Source organism: Ascaphus truei, chromosome 6 (genome assembly GCF_040206685.1).
Source record: "Ascaphus truei isolate aAscTru1 chromosome 6, aAscTru1.hap1, whole genome shotgun sequence".
Classification (NCBI taxonomy): Eukaryota; Metazoa; Chordata; class Amphibia; order Anura; family Ascaphidae; genus Ascaphus; species Ascaphus truei.
The window spans coordinates 128,751,018-128,772,656 of NC_134488.1; the positions used below are offsets into that span (position 1 = coordinate 128,751,018).

Sequence of the window (21,639 nt, forward strand, 5' to 3'; positions counted from 1 at the left end):
ACCCCCTCCCCTACAGCCCCTGTATATGAACGCAGGCTGTGTAGGAATAAAGTCAGACATTATCATACTGAACGTGTGTCAGCGTGATCTTTTCTCAGTGCACGCATTACCTACGTAGGAAAATAATCTGGACGGGGACAGATACTCTGCAGACGATTGTTCTGATCCAAATCACTAGTATACTATAGTCGCTAATCCGAGCCCAGTGTTTTAATTCTTGTCAATTATAGTACATTGGTGTTGTGGATAGTGGGTTTAATGGTTGGCATACAAATAGCACCATCTGACCACTTTCTACTCAAGTTTAGTTGCCAATCAGTGTCTGTTGGTTACACTAGTTTTGGGTATACTGGTTGGCATACAGATAGCACCATATAACCCTCTCTCTGTGCACTATTATGAAGGTATATGCAATGTATTGTTTTTATGATTATATTCATTTGAACCAAAACTAAACAAATTGAGTTTTACAATACCAAATAAAAAAAATCAAACCACAGATATTATATAGAACCAAAAAACAATTGCAAGTGCCCACCCTTAATAAATGTCTTTACTTTACGCATGGTTACATGCAGTACGTTTAAGAATGACAGTACAGAAAGCAGTTTGTGTCAGTTACAAGGGATTGTACGCTTCATTCTGACAATCTTAAGGTAATTACTAAATTCATAGTATTTATTATGTTAGGCAAAGCAATAAAGAGTACAGGTAACATATAGTAATTACTTACATTTAATGGATAAGGTGCGTATTTTATGTATTTTTTGTCCATTTGAATAAGTAGCTGTGCATTCCAGCTGAGTTTTATCATCCTGATAGTGAGGGTAATATTTAATCTCTGATGTAACGCTCCAATATCCTCCTGTGAGATCTTCATGACGTACAGTGATCCTGTGACCAGCCTTGTTCCATTGCACAGAAGGGGGTTTGGAGGCACATGTGTGATGTACAGAGCAGGTGATGGAGACAGTTATCCCATCGGTCAGATCCCACTGTCCAGTTAATAATGGGTCATATGGGACATCTAAGGGAAATTGCAAAAGTGACTATTTTCTGTAGTATAAATGAATCAGATAAATGTCTGGAAATCTTCATAATTTGCCATGATAGTATTATTTGCTGGCATATTATCAGTATTATCACACCTGGGGTTCTTCATGTGTGTGGCTGCACAGACATACAGTAGTTATGGTTAACCTTTCATTAAAATAAAAATTTCCCCCACACATACTGTGGCATTTCCTTGTCCAAAAATGTGATGAAGCTAAAATGTAGATTCCTATGAGCTTATTAATTAAACTCTCTCTCACACTTTGCGGATTTGTTACATTGGCATATCACATGGAACCGCAAAACCAAATTGCATAAAAAGCCATTCTCCCGGGTTGGACATGCAGTAAGGACTTAAAGAATATGGTGAGATACAAATCCTTGCATTCTCACCTGGAGATGCCCTTATCTCAGAGTGATGAATAGGCCCCATACTCTTTACCTAGTATGTGACATCTAAGGAGAATCACAGAGGCCGATATGTGACCCCACATACTGTACTGTAGGGATAAAAGCAGTTTGGGGAAAATGTTTCCAACTACGTGTTGGTACAATAAAAATGTATGATACCACCTAATACCCTTTTCCTCCTTTGCTATTTCACTTAGGGCGGGTTCGGAAATTAAAGCAGTTTTGAGGAAATTATTTATTTTCTGTATTTTTTAAATAGCTTAGTTTATTCTTATGATATTGTCATATGAAATATTCCAACATTCTGATGATTCTCCCCAAAACAGTTATTGATCAAGCAGTTCTTAATACACAAGCGACTCCAATGAAAATGCAGAACAGACCATTTTGCAAAGTTAATAAACACACAGATAACAAGTGAGCTCTAAAAAAAAAAAAAAAAAAAAAAAATACTACATAATATATATGTATATGTGTCATTTGGAGTGCTACTGGGCGTGGCTAAATGTATATAACAGAAAACAAAGAAGCCCGATGCTACATCCAATATGACAAAAATATACAGGAAAATACCTATATATCTCTTTAAAAAAGTGTCATTTAGTTAAACCCTTAGGCCAAAGCATGTTAAGCCTGCAAGCCACATGACCAAATATTGCAGGTCCTAACACTAACTGATTACAATTCTTATTTACCTCTTTAGTTAGAGGAAGAATGATCACATTGGATCTGTCACAACCAGCTGCATGTCAAAGAAAGACCTGCTTACATGGAAAGTGGGGAGGGGCGAGCTTAAACCCTGGGATGGAGGAGCCACTAACCTCCAAAACAGATGAGACCAGCTAGACAAAGTTAATAAACACACAGATACCCAGCAAGCTCGATAAAACCCCGAAAATGACCACATAATTTATATATATATTTATATTATGTGGTAATTTTGGGGTGTTTTATGTGTTTGCATAATGCACTTTGCATTCCCGCCAACATTTCCCTTATTACATTGACAGTAGCTACAAATGCATCTATTACAACCCCATCCTCTCACGTAGACCCCTTATAAAACAATTAGAATATTTCCAAATGAATAACAAATAACCAGAATCTTCTACCCCCCCAACCCCCACTCCAAAGCGCAGGCAGAGCAGCATCATCAGTAAACATCTTCCCCTCGCAAGGCAGCCAATCAGCTTCACAGAAGATGTGGCCGGTACAGTATCCAGCCAAATACGGTGCAGTTGGAGAATCAGACTTTGGGATCATTATTATGGAGCAACTAATACTGCACAGTGACACCTCTATATCAAACATTATGTTATACCGATTAAAGACACATTACTGAGTATGTTACCTGTGACTTGGATCAGAACAGAATCTTTATTAAGTGTGTATGAGTTTATTTCTTCATTTATCCCAGGATAATAGGATTCACCATCACTTGTTCTAACATCATCAATCCTCAGCGAGCAGCTGTTTGTTACATTTCCCAGCAGGGAGGTGCGGCCCCGGTACTGCGGTAACACTGCAGAGAGGGTATTATTATTGAAGGCCTGTGGGTAACCAGTAATACGGTACAAGTACCAAATCACACTGATCTCTGCAATATCCTTGGGCCGGGTGAATGTGCAGGGGATCTCCACACAGGATCCCTTCAGTGCTGCGATGGATCGTGGGAATGAAAAAGACCAACGTTGACAGCCTGAGCCTGGAAAAGCCCCTGAGAAAGATAGCAGTGTTACTAGAGATATTACACCCAGCAGGCAAAATAACACCCCAACTGCAATACAGGCATCTTATCTATTACCCCTTCCCTGCAAAGCAATGAGCTGTATGCAGCATCAACACTCACACTCAGCTATGAAATACTAATAACAAATACATTTACTTTCTTGTATTTACATTAAAGGAACATAAACACACAGAAATTGATGGCAGATAGGGACTATTTCATCATCTGGCTGATTTTTGTACCTATTAAGCCACAGACCCCATTTGAACCTTTGGTATGAAAGATTGGAAGTGGTAGGAACTGTAGCCGGTGCTGTGGACGGTAATAATATGTGGTTAGTGATCAGTTAAAGTGCAATGTTATCTGCAGTTACATATTCCACAATACTGATACGTTCCTTACACAAGTTCACTGCTGTTCCCCATACTCATGTTATTTTTCTCCCCCTTTTTACACATATAGGAAGCAGGGGGTCTCTGGAGCTGATCCACGTTAATTTCAGCTCAGGGGCCACCTGCTTCTTGAGATACCAGAGAAGGTGCAACCGAAAGAATCACCTGATCAAAGCAGAGTTAGATTCCCATATAATCAGGTACAGTATGTGTGAGACCTAGCTAGGCCCAAAGAGAAACATTAGGAGGGTTATTCACTAAAGTCTCCCAACTGAAAATTGCTGTTATACCCGATCTATAAACATCACCATATCTATCAAAGAAAAGGAATCCTAAATCTGGTGCAATTCTTTAGAATTAGTTTCCCCAGTTTTAATGCTGACAGACTTTAGTTATTAGAACCTACTGTAAGTATTGTACTTATTGACTTAAAAAAATTAAAGAGTGATTTATGTACCTTACATTTTGAATGTATTTGACAAACTACTGTATATATATTTGGATATGGTATAACAATATTTAAGCTTTGTACTTCTGTCAATGTTCATAAAATGAATGAAAATGAATGAATTTTGGAAAATTAAATATTAAAGGAAATGTCCTGTATCTGAGCGCTGTCACTTTGTTGTAACTAATATATGTTGCTAAGAAGAGCTGCGGCCCCACAGATTTTATAAATGCAATAATTTATTGAAGCCAAATAAACTGCCCATCGTTTTGGCTGTCACAGCATCCTTTGTCAAGGAGTGGCATGCCACTAATGCATTTATAACATCCGTGGAACCTACTCTTCCTTCCCTGTGTATCCTGTACTTGGGTTGCAGCGGGCGTTCCCTCATCGAGTTAGAGAGCACCAGTATCAGTATCTCAGATTTATTTTGATTTTTGGTGTGCAACATTTTCCCACATTGTACTGTATTGCTCAGAAGAGCTGCACATTAAGGAATCTCTCATCTGGATTTATTTGCTTTACCTTGAAGAACAAACAGAAGAAGAATCTTCTCCCTGGGGCTGTAATGAAGTTTCATCTTCTACAGGATTATCCCACAGCGCCTTCTTCTCCTGGGTGGGTTTGTATTATCTGCCTTGGTCTCTTTGCTTCTTCTGGTTATTCCTACAGCAAGATATGAAAACATGTCAGGCAATATCCCACCCCAACTGAGATAAGATCAGCAAACGGAAAAGCTGCAGTGTTGTGGTCAGAGAGAATAGACACAAGTGTGAATAACAAGCGGCACTGACTAATACTAATATTTCTCCCAATGTAAGAGGGAGCCGGGGCATAGCCAGGATGTCTCCTTAGTTATGGTATTTTGGCTGGGTGGTGGGGCACTAATTAAGCACTGCATGCCACAGGTAAGACTTAGCACCGCACGAAGGTGCTAGAATTCCTCAATTAAATCTGGTTACTCTGTGTCAGTGTACAGTGCAGTCAGGTTACACGTTGTGTCATTGTAAAGTGTAGTTTAAAAGTAAAACTGACTGGACTATAAACTGACACTGAGTATACCGTAACTTGACTGCATTGTACACTGATATCAAGTGTAACCTGACTTCACTATACAGTGACATCAAGTATAACCAGACTGCACATACATGCTTTTTAGAGTCCATTAACATTATCTCCCCAAAAAGAAACTATTCACCACATTGTGAGAAGTAAATAATGCTGGGGCGCACACATGACATCAGGCATGGAGGTCCGGGGGGGGGGGGGGAAACTCCAGAGACCTTCATAGCTTAACTAAATAAAACCACTCAAAAACCCTATCAAACTCGCACAAAAAGGTTCCAACAGTTGTGGGAACCATCCAGGATGCCACCAAAGTATAAAAAACCGACAGCCTAAGATGTCACGTTTTGTTGGGAGAACCCAGCTAAATGCGGACCCAGACAATGGTGAATCAGAAGAGGGCGCTCCACGTGTGGCATCCAATTCTGCGGTGGAGAGAGAGAAGAGTCCAGGTGTAACACATGAGTTTATGGAAATACATCCAAAAGATGCTAAACTCCTTTCAGCCGGACCTACAGAAAGCTGTAAAAGAGAGAGTGCCTCTCTACCTAGCATATGGCTGAATTGGAAAACACAATGGAGGAGACTCTCCAGCTACAGGATAACACAGACAATGAAGTCTTTAAGCTGGCTAAAGATATGAGTTTTAAAAGACAATCGGGAAGACAAAGAGAATAGACAGAGGAGACAGAATATAAACATTATTAAATATCCCGGAGTCTGTCCCGATAGAAGAACTTCATCCTTTCCTGTATAGACTGTTCACCGCTCTTGATCCTGCCCTGATAATGGATAGGGTGCATAGAGCCCTGGGCCCAAAATCAGAGGTTCCCCGAATAGGAAATGTGATAATAAGACTCTATCACTACACAACAAAGGAGCAAATGATCTCCTGTTGCAGAGAAAGGGGTGATATTAAATTCGAGATCGCCTCTCTGCAGGTTTTCAACGACCTTTCAAGGACAGCCATCAGTCGGTGGAGAGAGCTGAAGCAGCCAATGTCCTTATTTACAGAAAAGGTATCCCCTTGTAAGGATTCGCCATCCTGGCGATCGCAGACCATCTCCTCACCTCAACAAGCCTTCCGTGACGGACACCCAGGATGTGCGGTTTCGTGGTCCCAGTATGCTCACGCGGACCTTGCGCGTCCTGATCCCCCGCCCGTGGATTTGAATCCCGTCCCAATCTCTGACGCACGATGGGTGCATTCGGCCAGCCTCCCTGCCAATTCGTGAATCAAGACCCGCCCAGCTCTGGTGAGAGTCATGATCGCCGTGGGAATGATGTGCGTTCTTGGCTCCGCCCCTCAACCTCCCTGATTGCGCTCGGGTCAGCACACAATTGATCCAGCCCAGTCTTTCCCCAAGAATCGGCGTGGGAGTGATGCATGCTCCAAGCCCCGCCCCCTGGCCTCCGTGACACGCACAGGACGGTGCATGAGCAGTTCCGCCCTCATCCCTGATTAGGCTGCATCATAGGGCACACCTGTGTGCACCAGCAGGCTATCGGCACTCACAACCTGGTTCCGTCCTGGCTGGCTCCACCTATTTATACCTTCAGTCTGCTCTCTATCCTTGCTGAGCATAGTCATTGTGACTCCGTGCCTTGCCTTGCCTTTCCTGCCTGTTAACCTCTTGTTGCCTGAACCCTGCTAGTACCTTGGATTCCACTTGTCTCCACTCCTGACTCGGCTTGTATGACCATTCTCCTGTCTTCAGTCCTGACCTTGGCTAAGTACTTCAACGATCTGATATTTTCCTATCCTGAACCTGGCTACGTACCCCGACAATCCGATACTCTCCTATCCTGAACCTGGCTACACACTATGACGATCCGCAACTCTCCGCTCATGAACCTGGCAAGTACCTTAAATATTCTCCAATCTGTAATCCTGACCTGGCCTGAATAACTACTCTACATCCTAGGCGCGCCCGCGTGGCTGTGGGTCGGCGTTATCCAATCCCCTACCTCAGCAAAGCAGTCGCGCTTCGTTTGTGGTGAGCTACTCTTTACAACCCTACAGATGGAGCTTTTCCTTTAAGCTCACTGTACTTAAAAACATCAAACAATACTCACTTCAGGTACGTGCAGAGATTGAAGGATTCCTGCCCCTTTTTTGCTTTCCTCCTCCCCCTTTACTGAACCAAGTATTCAGTTATTCCCAAAGTTAAATCCCGATCCCTCCCTATGGTGCCTATTAGCACCAGATCAATCTTACGTGGAAAAAAAAGTGCAGAGCGATGTTCAGTACCAGCCTACTTGTAAATAGAGCGCAAACTGAACTCTGTACCAAACAGACAGACTATGGCTAAGCAATTCCTGATAAAACTAATTTCACTAAATATGAAAGTACAATTCCAAAGAGCGGAATATGTTTTACTGGCATATGAACCCAACCAGTCCGAATGTCAAAGGCCTGAATAGAGTATTTAGAATCTGGATAATCTCGTCAAACAAACGAATGTCACTCTGAACTATGTTGGGTTAAAACCTTTAAAGTAGATGATTGTAAATTGTAAGAGCAATAAGATGACACTTTGAAGCATAAACTGTAGCAATATTTAAGAATAGCGTCCTTCCCCTATTCCCCCCTCATTTCTCCTTCCTCCCATTCTCCTCTTTTTGTGTTTTGACATTTTCTTTGAATATATTGTGCTTATATGAAAAAAAAACCCTAATAAAATGTAAGTTAAAAAAGACGTAAAGAATGCAATATGCAAATATATGTCAAAAGTAATTTTTTTTAGTAAACGTTTATATTTGTATATTTTTGCACATATCTCTCTCAATCTCTTATTCTCTCTCCCTTCAATTTCTTGCATAATCCAATCACTTGAAATTACCGACATCAGTGAGATTTCATTGTTTGCCTATACAGTTTGCATACCACATGGATTTGGACAGCCAAGACTGAATCACTAACTAAAAAGCCATTTTTACGTGAGAACTGTTGAATTAACACAGTGATATTGCAAGTATGTGGTACAGAAGGAGAAGTGGAAAATGGAGCAATATGCTAAATAGCAAGAAAACACTTTCTTATTTATTTAACTTATCATTTTATTTTTGTGGATTCTTTTTATAATAGAGATGTGCAAATTTTTCACCTAACTTCGCTAACCAGGCAAAATGATTCAATTTTTAGTCAAATTAAAAAAGATTGACAAAAAAAAACAGACATTGTGGCCAGACATTCAGCAAGTATATTTAATCTAGACCCCAAAACATGGCTTTTGCCTTATATCTCTCTCCCTTCATATTTCAGGGTCTGTGTATTGTTTGAATATAGACTCTGGCGAAATTCAAACCTTTCACTTGAACTTTGTGATTCACTGATGAAATTAAACAATTCTTTAGAACTATTTGGCTACAAAGTTTGAGCGAAATGTTGTAACTTTTTTGAAAAGCGTAATTTTCTTTTCTGTTGTTGAAATTCGGGTATGTTCCCATGTCTCTTACATATGAATGGTTATATTGTAAGTTATGTAGGTGGGTTGTCCTGCGTTTAAACATACTGTACATATTAACCCTTAGCATGCTGCACGGTACATTTCAGGGCTTTTTATGTTCTGCAATTTCTAGGGAAAATGTCCCATAACAATGACTTTAACCCTTTCTCTGCCAGATAGACTGTATTGCAATGTGCTGCTAGCCCCTCTGGGAGAGACCTGCATTGCAATGCGCTTCTAGCCCCTCTGGGAGAGACCTGCATTGTAATGCGCTGCTAGCTCCTCTGGGAGAGACCTGCATTCTAATGCGCTGCTGGCAATCAATGGTAACACTAATTGGTTTTCAGTTACACAGGTGTTAATTTATGAAGCTCCACATAACCACATACTGTATGTCCAAAGACTGTAGAAGGTTTGTGTTTTGTGGCACAATATACATTTATCAGAGTATTTGTTGAGACATATAGGAGAGTGATTCAATGTTACATTAATTAAAATATAGAAATAAGCTGAATAATGCTTCTTGTTAATGTAATAATAGGTGCTGAGCAATGCTATTGAGTCTGACAAGAGAAAGAAGGGAGATAACCGGATAACAACAAAAGACAGAAGTGCCCAATGCTACATCCAAAGTGACAAAACACATAGTAAAATACCTCAAAATTCTCGTGAATAAGGGTCGTGTAGATAAACCCTCTATCCAAAGCGTTATAAGCCTGCAAGTCACATCACACAATGGCCACTATGCAGGTCCTAACACTAACTTTGAAAATTCTCATTTACCTCTGCTGGAGGGAGAATGACCACAGTGGTCTGTCCAACACAGAAACATGAAAAAACCTGCTACTCTAAAACGTGTTGGGGGGGGGGGGGAAGGGGGAGGGGGAGCTTTAACCTTGGGAGGAGGGGCACTAACCTCCAAACAACTGATACCAGTGGAAATTTTAAATTAAAAATGCTTGGATTGTGTGTTTATTAAAGATAACCGGAATAGACACAAATGAGTGACTCGGAAATCCTCCCTACATTTTTCCACACAACTATTAGCTCCAAGGTCCCTCGGGTTCTGATACTTACCGGTTTAGTAACCATTGTTGCTTGAGAGGATTTAAATGGGCGTCCAATAGGAAGCTACAACTGATCTTGCTGCCACAGTTTGAATATGCAAGTTTTTATTACCACATTGTGAGTAGGAACTCTATAAGAGCCAATATACTCTTCATAATATGCTCACCAATTTGACAACACTATTTGCACTATGATGTGTTCTGTTCTATTGCGATGACTTCCCCGGCTCCCCTGGAAATTGGAGATATATGTGTAATTAAAGTGCTTTAATAAGACAAAGCACAGGTGAACTAATCACTGACACAATGGAAGATAAAATATTTCTTAGCATGTAGCACAGACATGTTTCCAGAAACAACAAAAATGACTTACAGATCTTCAGTGCCTCCTCGTCTGAATACAAACTGCATGTAAAGGAAACACCAGTTAGAATTGCTTAACATCCTGGAATTACACTTTCTGTTCATTATAGAGAAGTTACTAATATGATTCCGTTTCAGGCGGATGTGTGAATGGTTTTCAGTGCTTGAGCTCAAGCTCTGGTGTTCAAAGCTATTTCTAAATAGATACAAAATAGATACAAAATAGTAACTCACATTGGGTTATACATAAGGATTTAATTAATAATCAACATTTCAGTCCTGAATAGAGATGTGCAAAACGTTTGCCAATGGTTGTGAGCAAGGCAAAATGTTCCCTGTTTGGAGAGGAGGAGGGGGAGAGTCCTATTTAGCAGAGTACCCACTGATCTATATACCATCCTAAACACATCTCTACAACATGTGGAGAGATACCTCTGAACACACCTGAGATACCTGGTAATTAAGATAAATTGACTATACAAATCAGATAATTTGCATATATAGTAGACTGGAACTGTGAATTCTCTATGGAAATGTGCGACTATTGCAAATTGTTGCTCATATTCGAGCAATATGATATTTTGCACATTGCCAAAATTCCCGATAACAAGATTTGCAAACCACTTTGACACATTCGCACATATTTAGAGATGAACTCTTTCCATTGGCATTAGGAGTGGCCTGTAGACACAGAGTTATGGTTTGTTAAATTAGGTTGTTCAGTCAGCCTTAAATGTGATCAGTTTCAATCCAATGTGACAGGCATCAAATATGACATTGACACTTTTATCAATTATAGAAGTAGATTTTGTGTATATTTGTTGCTATGCCCCTGCGGATTGCAATATGTGGGGAGGACTGGGAGACCTCTAAAACGTAGACTAGCAGAACATATCTATAACATCAAGAGAGGTTTGGAGACACACAGTGTCTCCGACCAATTCAAAATGATGCATAATCAAAAACCCGATGGCCTTATTTGTAGAGTATTGATTGTCCGAAAGCCAGTTGGAGGGGGGGTGACAGGCTCAATTATCTGTCCAGAATAGATAGCTTCTGGATATATACATTGAAAACCCTGTCACCCAAAGGCCTCAATATAGATTATGACTTAGCCTCTTTTTTAAAGGAATAATACATAATAATATCTATGCTTTGTTTTTTCCCAAGACTAATGCTGCTGATCCCCAGGGTATCCAATACCTTGGCAGCATTATTTGATTGGTACAAACAAGTGCTCTGAAGTTTGTACCTATTTCGATACTATTTTTAAGTGGCTGAGGTACATTTTGTACATTCATGTATTTTTATGCAACGCCCCTTAAGGGTATAAATAGTATTGGCACTGAGTAACTCCACACACCACTGAGGAAGTGACAGTCTCCACATCACGAAACGCATTTGGAAGGAGGAGTTACAGTGCTTGTCGGCAGGGGGAGGTCTAGTGTCGCGTCGTGTGACATCAGCGGGACACGCCACGACCGGAACTACGAACAGTAAGAGTGCTCGGATCCGTTTGCGACACGCCGAGTACCTGTTCCCCATGCTGCGGACGGCACATTGTAAATCGTTGTAATCTAGCCCAAGCCATGTGAGTGAGCTTTTGGCTAAGGTTTTTAAATAAATGTATCTGTTTTAGCTATCTGCACAATATTTTTTCTCCATTAATTTTCTCCTTGGGGGACAAACGGGACGCCGTGAGGAACCTATTGAAGAGATTGATCGAGTGACGGCAACACGTGGGATCTGTGAAGTCAAGGAAAATAACAGATTCTTTCAATCGTATACATCAAGAACATTTCTTGTAAGTAGGCATTACCATCTGTCCATTTAGGGTTAGAGTCCAGTGCTTGATACTGCGCAATGGTGTGTTTCTCTTTGTGTATCCATTAACAGGAGAACCACCCAGTCACAATTCTGCAGCAGATTCCTTGTGTCTTTGTTGGCATTAATTGTCAAGTGGACTGTGAAACTATATGGACAATTCTATGGACAAGGGTAAAATGTTTTCATAGCGCCGGGAACCCCACTATTTTTGAATGTTTGGGTATCTATAGCAGATTTGTGAGATAATTTGCATAGAGGGTTTCCCACGGCAGCTTCACCAGTATTCACTTTATTGTTTTTTTAGTAATTCACACTTTTATTTTTCCTTTCACACACATTATTGGTAATGAGCGCTGAGATATAGGGTTTTTTAGTTAGGTTTTGTCACGCACATATTTAGAGATGAACTGTTTCCATTGGCATTAGGATTGGCCGGCAGACACCGAGTTATGGTTAATTAAATTGATGCTGGACCGTTATCTCATTCTAGATTTTACATTTAGAATCAGAGGTTTATGAAACAAATGTATAAGTGCTAAATAATGTGTTACATGGCTGAGTAGCACACAAACAAACAGTAATAAATGCCCTTTACATAGCACACAGGACGGGATTATTACTTTCACTATCTCATATAAGAAATACAATTTCATTGGTATAACTATTTATTTCATGATCTGTTAGAGTTCCTCGCATGTTAGCGAGCTCTAGAGAACCCATAGAGTATTTATATACAGATGCTGACACTTACATTATATGCAAGTCTGGTTATATTTAGTGTATTCAGATCTTGGGGAACTTTCAGTTCTACTATTTACTCCCACTGTGAGAGACTGAAAGCAGAATTCTTCTCCAAAAGAATGATGCAAACACACACACTGATAGCTCAAATCGTGGGGATAAGATTCCTTCATCTTTTTGAGAAAAATATATTTCTTAGTTTTCATTTCTTTATTAATTCACTGACACAGCTATTACCATAACAGCATTCAGTGTCCTAATGTGTGTATATGTCAGGGATCATTTTAATTTCTCTTGATGGAAAATGTTCAGTAACTACAGTGCCTCTGACTTCATATTGTGATTGATGAAAAATTCTGCCTTAAAATGAGTAAAACATTTAAAAAAAATGTGTGTGTTTTTTTGTTGCTATTTAAGTAAAATTAGACTATATGTTTGCATACAGTAGTCACGTTTGTTATACTTTCTGCATTTATATTCACATTTTGACAGTTATGTATCAAGTCTCCTTGCTGTAAAACTAGGGCAAACATATTGAAATGCAAGAGAACAAATAGTCCTATGGTGCACTAACAAGTAAAATTAATACCAGTCATTGGTTGCAAGACAGTCCTTAGATTATGATGGTAATATAAATCAGTTTGAAATGAGAAACTTGCTGGAATTTCTTGAATGTAGATTAACTATGATGTTGGATTTGAAATCCCTGCATTTTAGACTGTATTGAGAGGGTACTCGATAAAGATATGAGCCTCAAATCATATTTCAAAACCTTTATACTGGAAGGGATAAGGTATATTCTCACTCATAATTTCTTTTGTCACAACAACATCTTTTTCCTACAGATATGTGGCACTGCCATGGGTCCCAGGTTCGCACCGAGCTATGCTTACATCTTCGTGGGTATGTGGGAGGAAGATCACATCCGGTCCCACAACCCGTTCGGTGCGAGGCCTGTGCTATGGAAACATTATATTGATAGCTTGTCCAGGGTGGGAAGGGAGCGAAGATATCAGGGATTCACCAAAAAATAAGAAACATATAATAGTGCAATAAATCAAAACAATCTGGATAGAGCAAGAAACTTGGCTCTGTAGCAATGCCTACTTACAGCAGGTCAGAATTAAAACTGCATATATCTACACAACCGGTAGAAGTGGGTCAGGATCTTCCGTAACGACAGTGGTTTTCAGCAGGGAATATGGTCAAATCAGCTCTCCAACAGGAGGTGTTGTAGGATGAGTGTCATGAAAACAAATAGGTAGCGCTATATCCTAATGAGCAGGCAGCCTATGATATAACCCTGACCCCCAGTCAGGTAATGAATAGAACAAAAATTATATCAATGGCGCTCTGCACTAGTAATATGTATATAGTATGTATAAAATCACAATAAAGTAATACAACCAGTGGCGTGGATTTTCTCCCTTGGAATAGATGCTCCACATGTGGTGGGTGACCATGTAAGGAAAGAAAATCAAAACATAGTGTGATACTGTTAGACACACATACAAACATGCAACATGAGACGGACGCTGAGAATAACAGGTGACAGATTACAAACACATTTAATAAAGTATATCATTAAAAATACATAAAATTACATATAAAAACATGAATAAAGATCTGGTAGGACACTCCAACTCAAGTGGGGGTACCTGCTTACCGAATGTAAGAAGGTATCAGGCAGTGGATATTTGTAAGAGTATCCCCTCTTTGGATGGCTGCTGCTGCAACGATCTCCTGGGCTCACACGTATGGTTTCCTACGTGGATAGTACTTGCTCCCTCTGTCCGTGGCATCCACCTCCGTTCGCCATGGACACGTGATATTGGCGTGTCTGCTGGTAGCTGTAGACCCTTCCTGCCCGGCCGCTCAAAGCGTGCCAAACGGAGCAGGTTCAAACGCGGATGGATATACGCCCGGAATCATCAGCCCACGGGCAGCAGCTAGCAAGTTTCAAGGGGGACAGAAATCGCCACCGAGTATGGAGGACCTCACAGAAACACCCTACGCTTTTCGAAAGTCAGTCTTTCTTCCTCGGGGGTAAATGTGGGTCAGGATCTTCCGTAACGACAGTGGTTTTCAGCAGGGAATATGGTCAAATCAGCTCTCCAACAGGAGGTGTTGTAGGATGAGTGTCATGCAAAACAAGGGCAGACCATGGTACAGATCGCAATAAAATTTATGATGTAAAAGCAACAATAAACATAGGAATCGTACTCACAATAAGTACATTAGACATGTACACGTAATGTTTTACTTGAGGCAAAAGGAGTGCCGGACCCGTGTGGTACAGCTAACAGCTACTCTTCTCCGTGACTCGCATCAGACCGGATGGAAGATGGCGTCTGACGTCACATCCGTTGTAGGAGTGACGACATCCGGTCGAGGAGCTCTGGAGACGGGCAGTCAGGGAACACGGCAACTCAGGAGCCTTCAGTTCAAAGGCAGCTGCAGCAACTGTGACAGGCTCTACGCGTTTCGCTGTCAATGACAGCTTCCTCAGGAGCACAAATAATTATTGTACTTATTGTGAGTACGATTCCTATGTTTATTGTTGCTTTTACACCATAAATTTTATTGCGATCTGTACCATGGTATGCCATTGTTTTGCATGACACTCATCCTACAACACCTCCTGTCGGAGAGCTGATTTGACCATATTCCCTGCTGAAAACCACTGTCGTTACGGAAGATCCTGACCCACTTCTACCGGTTGTGTAGATATATGCGGTTTTAATTCTGACCTGCTGTAAGTAGGCATTGCTACAGAGCCAAGTTTCTTGCTCTATTCAGATTGTTTTGATTTATTGCACTATTATATGTTTCTTATTTTTTGGTGTATCCCTGATATCTTCGCTCCCTTCCCACCCTGGACAAGCTATCTTTGAAAGGAATTCGTACACATTCCTGGAAGGTTGAGAAATTTATTAGAGATCACCTTTTCACATATTTAATAAGTATATGCACTTTTATTCACAGATTGGGTGTGTTTTAGCGCCGTTTACAAATCACGTTAAGTTAACGTTATATTGATGACATGCTGTTTATCTGGTGGTGGGGGGGGGGGGGGGCAGCAAGGAGGATTTAGGAAAATTCCAGCAGTACCTTAATGCCAATGATTTGAACCTTACATTTACTTTCAATACTAGTCAGACATCTATCGACTTTTTAGACCTAACTCTGTTAATTGAGAAGGGAGCTATAGAAACAACAACTTTCTATAAAAAAGTAGACGCAAACACATACCTCTTGGCGTCTAGCCATCATAACCCAAGATGGATAAATATTATTCCACAGGGTCAGTTCCTAAGAAAAAAAAGGAAATGTTCACAAATCGAAGTATTTAATGCTCAGGCTGATGATTTGAAATGGAAATTTTTTGAAAGAGACTATAGTTATAGCAAGGTATCCATGGCATTGGAAACAGTAAAGAAATTCAATATGGAGGAACTCATCTCTGTGAATAGCAGTAAGAAAAATAGAACAATATCTGAAGGTTCGGAATTCATTCCGTTTATCACCAAGTATAATGACATGGCTCCCAAAATCACACACATAATCAATACATATTGGGGAATCCTACAGGGTGATAAGCAACTTGATAGAGTGCTTCCTAAGCGTCCTCAAATAATCTTTAAAAAGGCCAAAAACCTCAAACTTCAGTTGGCTCCCAGTTGCCCTATAAATGCAGGTAGAGGGAAAAATATCACTTGGTTGAAAGAGCTTAATGGTTTTTTCACATGCACCAAGTGTATAGGATGTAAATACAGTCTAAAATGCAGGGATTTCAAATCCAACATCACTGGAAAATCATTTCAAATAGAATCTTTCATTAATTGCAAGGGTTCCTTCGCGGTCTACTTGTCGGAATGACCTTGCGGGCTACAATATGTAGGACGAACAAGTAGACCTTTGAAGCGAAGATTTGCAGACCATGTTTACAATATCAAAAGAGGTCTGGAGACACATAGTGTCTACAGCCAGTTTAAAACCAAGCACAAACAAAACCCAGAGGGTTGGTGTGTAAAGGTATAGATTGCCCCAAACAGAACTGGAGAGGGGGAGATAAGATCAATGTAATATCCAGACGCGAAAGCTTCTGGATCTATACCCTTAGGACACTGACCCCAGGAGGGCTCAATTTAGATTTTAACTTGGCTTCCTTTTTGAAAGACAGTTAGATTATAACAGTTACGGTTCCCCATATATCTAGTCTGTTTTTCTGGTCCCTTTAATGTCTCCTTCTTTTTATGTCCTCACATCTTATTTTTGTGTTAACTCTTTTGATATTTACTTAGTTAATATTTTGTAAGGTATTTTCTGTCCCCTCCATATAAGTAATACAGTCATGTGTATTTTATATTATTCTTTAGTAATATTTTTTTATTGCATTGCATTTTAGTGAATTATGTATTAAATATGTTTAGTATTAATATATATATATATATATATATATATATATATATATATATATATATATATATATATATATATATATATATATATATAATTAGCCTTTAGGTTATATCCTGTATAGCTCGATTTGTTCTTTTAATGTTTATTTACCATTAAGACCTCCCAGTTTGTAACTGTCCAATGAGAGTGACAGTTATCAAGATATGTGCGCTATAAGTAGTTCACATGAACGCTAATACTCCATGCCCCTGACAAAGTGATGTAAAGAGTCACGAAACGCACATAGGGTGGAGCTAATATTGTGCGTGAACAACGTGAGCCAGCAGCAACTCTCTCTCTCTCATTTTTACCTAACTTCGCTAACATGGTCCCCGCCAGCCACCGTGGGCCTCCAGGTGGTCCATGCTGGTCACCGTTTGCTGCATAGCGGGTCCCCGGGTCAAACCCACAGGTGTTTGAGGCCCTCGGGTGGTCCTTGCAGGTCAGCCGGGTCCCCACAGCTGTGGGGCCCCCAGTTCTTCCCCGCAGGTGTCCCCCGTGGGTCCACAGTGGTACCCGTGGGCGTCTGTGGTGCCCGGGTGGTCTTCAGAGGTCCCCGCAGACATAAGTAACCAACCCTGTATGTAAAAAAATAAACATGTCATGTACATTTAAATAAATCAATTAATAGATATGGATAATAGATTATTTGTCCATTTATAAACCCAACATTAGCATGCATAAATTAAGTAAATAAATACAGTTCTACTTACCATAGCAAATATGATGGTTATCCTTCTCTTGAAACTGCAAGGTCCCTCTGTCCTCCGTTGCCAAAAAAATACATTGCAAATACCTTCTAATATCCCCTATCCCCTTAATCACCTTAGTGGTTAATAACGCAAAAGTAATTAAGGGGTTAACCCACCCTCACCCAATATCCACCCACAAGGCCTAACCAGCCTCCCCCAGGCAAGTACTCCCACCGTTCACCCATTAATTTGTACAGTGGTTATATATACTGTATGTTTGTGTGCTGGGAACCCCCCTATTTATGGGTTATACCATTTGTGTTGTAAGTAAAGCTACTTGTGCATCCCCCTCTCTCCCCCACCCTTCCTTTTTATTATTTCTGTACCCATCTAACTCCCCATCCAAACCACCTCTTAATTTTTTTGTATCTCAAAATTGTGAAAATGAAAATAAAAATGAATGTTTAAAAAAACAAACAAAATTCTGTGGTTCCAACAAATTATTTTTTACCCCCTTACCCTGTCAGCATTAGCACTTATTATTTGCACTTGGCAATAATGAAGTCGGCAAAGTTGTGCAGCACAGAGATTGCGAGACCTGGGGCCCATTTCAACCAATAAAAGGCTGACCCTATTGAGTATCTCTTTTACACATATATAATACTCGAAAGAGAACTTCAGCTGTTTTTCACCTTTATTTGTGAAAGAATGACAGAAGCGGCCTCTTTGTAGTATATAGAATGTGGCCCTAAGTCTCGTTCTGCTTCCTGTTACCTGTAGCCATAAAACCAGAAACCAGCTTACTCCTCAGGCTTCTATAAAGAAGATAAGTAAATTGTTCATCAGGTATAATGAGATTATTACAATTAGCGCTATTGTGATGCTTCCACCTAAAGGGGTAGTATGCACAGATAGGGTGTCCCAGTACATCCTCTTATAAAATTAAATGGTTAATAAATTATATAAATGCGTGGTCACAAAACCCACAAGTTGGTGAAGAAAAGTTTTATTTAAACTGATTTGCAAAGGAAAGATACATTAAAAACAGAAACAGTAATATCCACGGGTCACAAAATCAGTAACCCTCTCAGGTACATATTACCCCTTTGGGGGCAGTAACTGACACCCCCTTCCAGTGTCCATAAAAAGCAGGCCAGTGTTTGATCTGCAGGGTGTACTTAGTCTCACGAAGCTGCTGTGGGGTGAATCTGATGGCTGCTGATTCTCTAATGTACTCCCGGTAATACTGGACTGACTCAGAATGTATGTATAGCTTTATTTATATAGCGTTACAGTGTATTCAGCAATTTATAAAGATAATTCAGTACAGAGAATTATAATACAATAAGTGAAACAAAGTCAGACAATAGGAATGGAAAACCCTGCCCCAGAGAGCTTACAATCTAAGTGGTATGTTGGGAATCTTACAGGGACAGCAGGTGAGGGAATAAATGCAGCAGATGGCAGTGCTGGGAAGGAGAGACTGTGGGACAATAGCCCTGAGTCCCAGCTCTTGGGATGCTTCATTTAACAGGTGGATTTTAAGGTTTGTCTTGAAGGTGGTAAGAGAAGGTGCTTGGCGTATACTGAGTGTGAGGGAGTTCCACAGATGAGGTGCAGTGAAGGGAAAAGTGTTTAAGGCGAGACAGAGCTGTGGATGTGAAAGGTGACAGTTTTGGATAGAGCACAGGAGACAAACAGCGGCCTACTGAGAGATCAAACCTTATACCTTATGTAGGAAAGAACAGATAAGTGGAGAGCCTTAAAGATAAGGAGGAGAACTTTGTAGCTGATTCAAAATTTGATGGGAAGCCAGGAGAGGGCTTTTAAGAGGAGATAAATGGATACTGTTATGGGAGAAAGTGAAATTATTCTGAGAGACACATTTTGGATTGAGTGCAGGGGAGAAAGTTGTGAGGCCCGGAGACCGGTTAGCAGTAGGTTATGATAGCCCAGATGGGTGAGGATAAGGACATGCATTAGAGGTTTAGCAGTAAATTGTCAGAGGAAAGAGCAGATCTTCGCAATATTACAGAGGAAGAAGCGAAAAATGTTGGTAATGCTGTGAATGGAAAAAGAAAGGGAAGAGTCAAATGTCACAAACAGCATTGTGCTTTGGTGACAGGATAGATGGTAGTACCATTTCATTTGATGGAAAAGGGGGTTATTAGGCCAGTGTTACCCAGATTAATTTTAAGGCAGTGGAGTGCCAACAACGAGGATAGAGCAAGGAGGCAATCTGAGACTTGGGACTGGATTGCAGGAGTGAGGGTAAGGATTAATTTATCTGCGTATCATCTGCATAAATATAATACCCAAGGCCAAATGAGTGGATGAGGTCACCAAGTGATAGTGTGTAGAGCGAGAAAAGGAGAAGTCCCAGAAAAGAGCTCTGGGGTACACCAACAAACAGATTAACAGGAGATGAAGACATGTTAGCAACAGAGAAAGAACATGTGTGACGAGAGACATAAGATGAGAATCAGGATAGAGCTTTGTTGCAGATACCAAGATAATTCAGAATATGCAGAAGAAGAGAGGGTTCGACAGCATTTAAAGCAGCAAAGAGGTTGAGTAGTATTAATAGGGAAAAGTGACCTTGGGATTTAGCTTCATGTAGATCATTAGCTACTTTAGAAGTCTGAGTGTACTGTATGAAAGCAAAATTGTAAAGGGTCCAGGAGGGTATGGGAATTAAGAAAGTTGATCAATGCGAGAAGTTCTGGCAATTTGTAAGAAAACAGCAGGACGGAAACAGGGTGGTAATGAGTAAGGGACGTAGGGTCTAGGTTGTTTGAGGATAGGTGTAACCCCTGCATGCTTAATGGTAGAAGGGAAAGTGTCAGAAAGGGAGGAATTGGAGATTTGGGTGAGAGTCGGGACTAAGATAGTTGTGAGAGATCTCAGCATATTTCAGGGGATGGGATTGAGAGGTTATGTGGTAAAAGAAGAAGAGAAGACCATCTTAGATACTTCTAAATCTATAACTGGAGCAAGGGAGTCAAGAGTGGAATGGAGGTTTTAGGTAGAAGCAGAGAAGAAGGGGAAGGAACAGCAGGAATCTCCTTGTGGATAGCATCTACCTTGCCTTTAAGGCCAGGTCCCCGCTGGCAACAGCAGCGCCCGCTGTTGGGGATGCTGCAGGGACCGGGGAATTGGCTGCACGCGCCGCCCGCCTCACGGGCGCGCGTGAAGAAGGGGCACTGGGACCTTAGCCTAAAGTAGTTGTTGAGTGCTTGAGGAGACGTTATGGAAAGATGGGAAGTGGAAGGAGATGATGGAGAATAAAGCTTCTACTATTCAGCTCAGCCTGTGACTTTCTCTAGCTAATTAGTCCATGAACAGCTTTTAAGAGACAAAGGGTTAAGATTTTTATTGACTTTTTTTCAGCCAAAACTCCCCATTGAAGCCTTTTGGGCTGAAAAATGGCCACATTGGAGTGAATAGGATTTACCGCTAAGCAGGGATTAAATACTCCATCTTCTCTAACTAACTGTCCTCCATTTTCTCTCACCTCTTTAGCTTCTGAGATGTCCAAATACCTGGGCTTCATCTCCATCCCCTACGGACATGCAGAGGCTGGGATTGGTTACTCATCCTGCCCCAAAGTAGGCAGCTTTGTATCCATGTAACATTATCCTGTGCAGTTTCTGGCTTCTGCCTGACTCAGCAATAACAGCTGCAGGTTATTAGGGGACAGTGTCTGTGTGGAGCTCACATAATGCAGAGTCAGAAGTTACATTATACCCTCAGATATACTGTATTAGTCCCAAGAGTGTCAGGGCACTTGATGAAACCCACAAGGGGATATACAGGCTTATCTAATTTGTGGGCTGTTGAACACGCCACTAGTCCACTTTTGTACAGAAGATTGTCACTTTCAAATGAAGTCTTAGTAAATAAAGAGCAAACAAGACGGCCTCTAAATGAAGGATCATAAA

At 40.6% G+C, this 21,639-nt stretch overlaps 2 protein-coding genes across 3 annotated transcripts in view; both read right to left on the minus strand.

Annotated features, from left to right (window-relative positions):
• LOC142497892 (B-cell receptor CD22-like) overlaps window positions 1–10,041 on the minus strand; it is a 48,591-nt gene extending 38,550 nt beyond the window's left edge. The window contains exons 1-4 of one of the 2 annotated variants that reach the window (XM_075606294.1): window positions 9,988–10,041; window positions 4,559–4,699; window positions 2,816–3,181; window positions 734–1,027 (exon numbers count right to left, since the gene is read on the minus strand). In XM_075606294.1, the coding sequence (XP_075462409.1) occupies window positions 734–1,027; window positions 2,816–3,181; window positions 4,559–4,613 (715 nt within the window). In that variant the 5' untranslated portion in view covers window positions 4,614–4,699; window positions 9,988–10,041. The remainder of the gene's footprint in view (window positions 1–733; window positions 1,028–2,815; window positions 3,182–4,558; window positions 4,700–9,987) is intronic. The other variant, XM_075606295.1, reaches the window with a different exon arrangement.
• A 494-nt stretch (window positions 10,042–10,535) lies between these two features.
• The window catches only part of LOC142498163 (B-cell receptor CD22-like), a 47,766-nt gene continuing 36,662 nt past the window's right edge, over window positions 10,536–21,639 (minus strand). Inside the window, exons 11-13 of the mRNA XM_075606672.1 lie at window positions 17,413–17,584; window positions 15,798–15,857; window positions 10,536–10,658 (exon numbers count right to left, since the gene is read on the minus strand). Of these exons, the coding sequence (XP_075462787.1) occupies window positions 10,536–10,658; window positions 15,798–15,857; window positions 17,413–17,584 (355 nt within the window). The remainder of the gene's footprint in view (window positions 10,659–15,797; window positions 15,858–17,412; window positions 17,585–21,639) is intronic.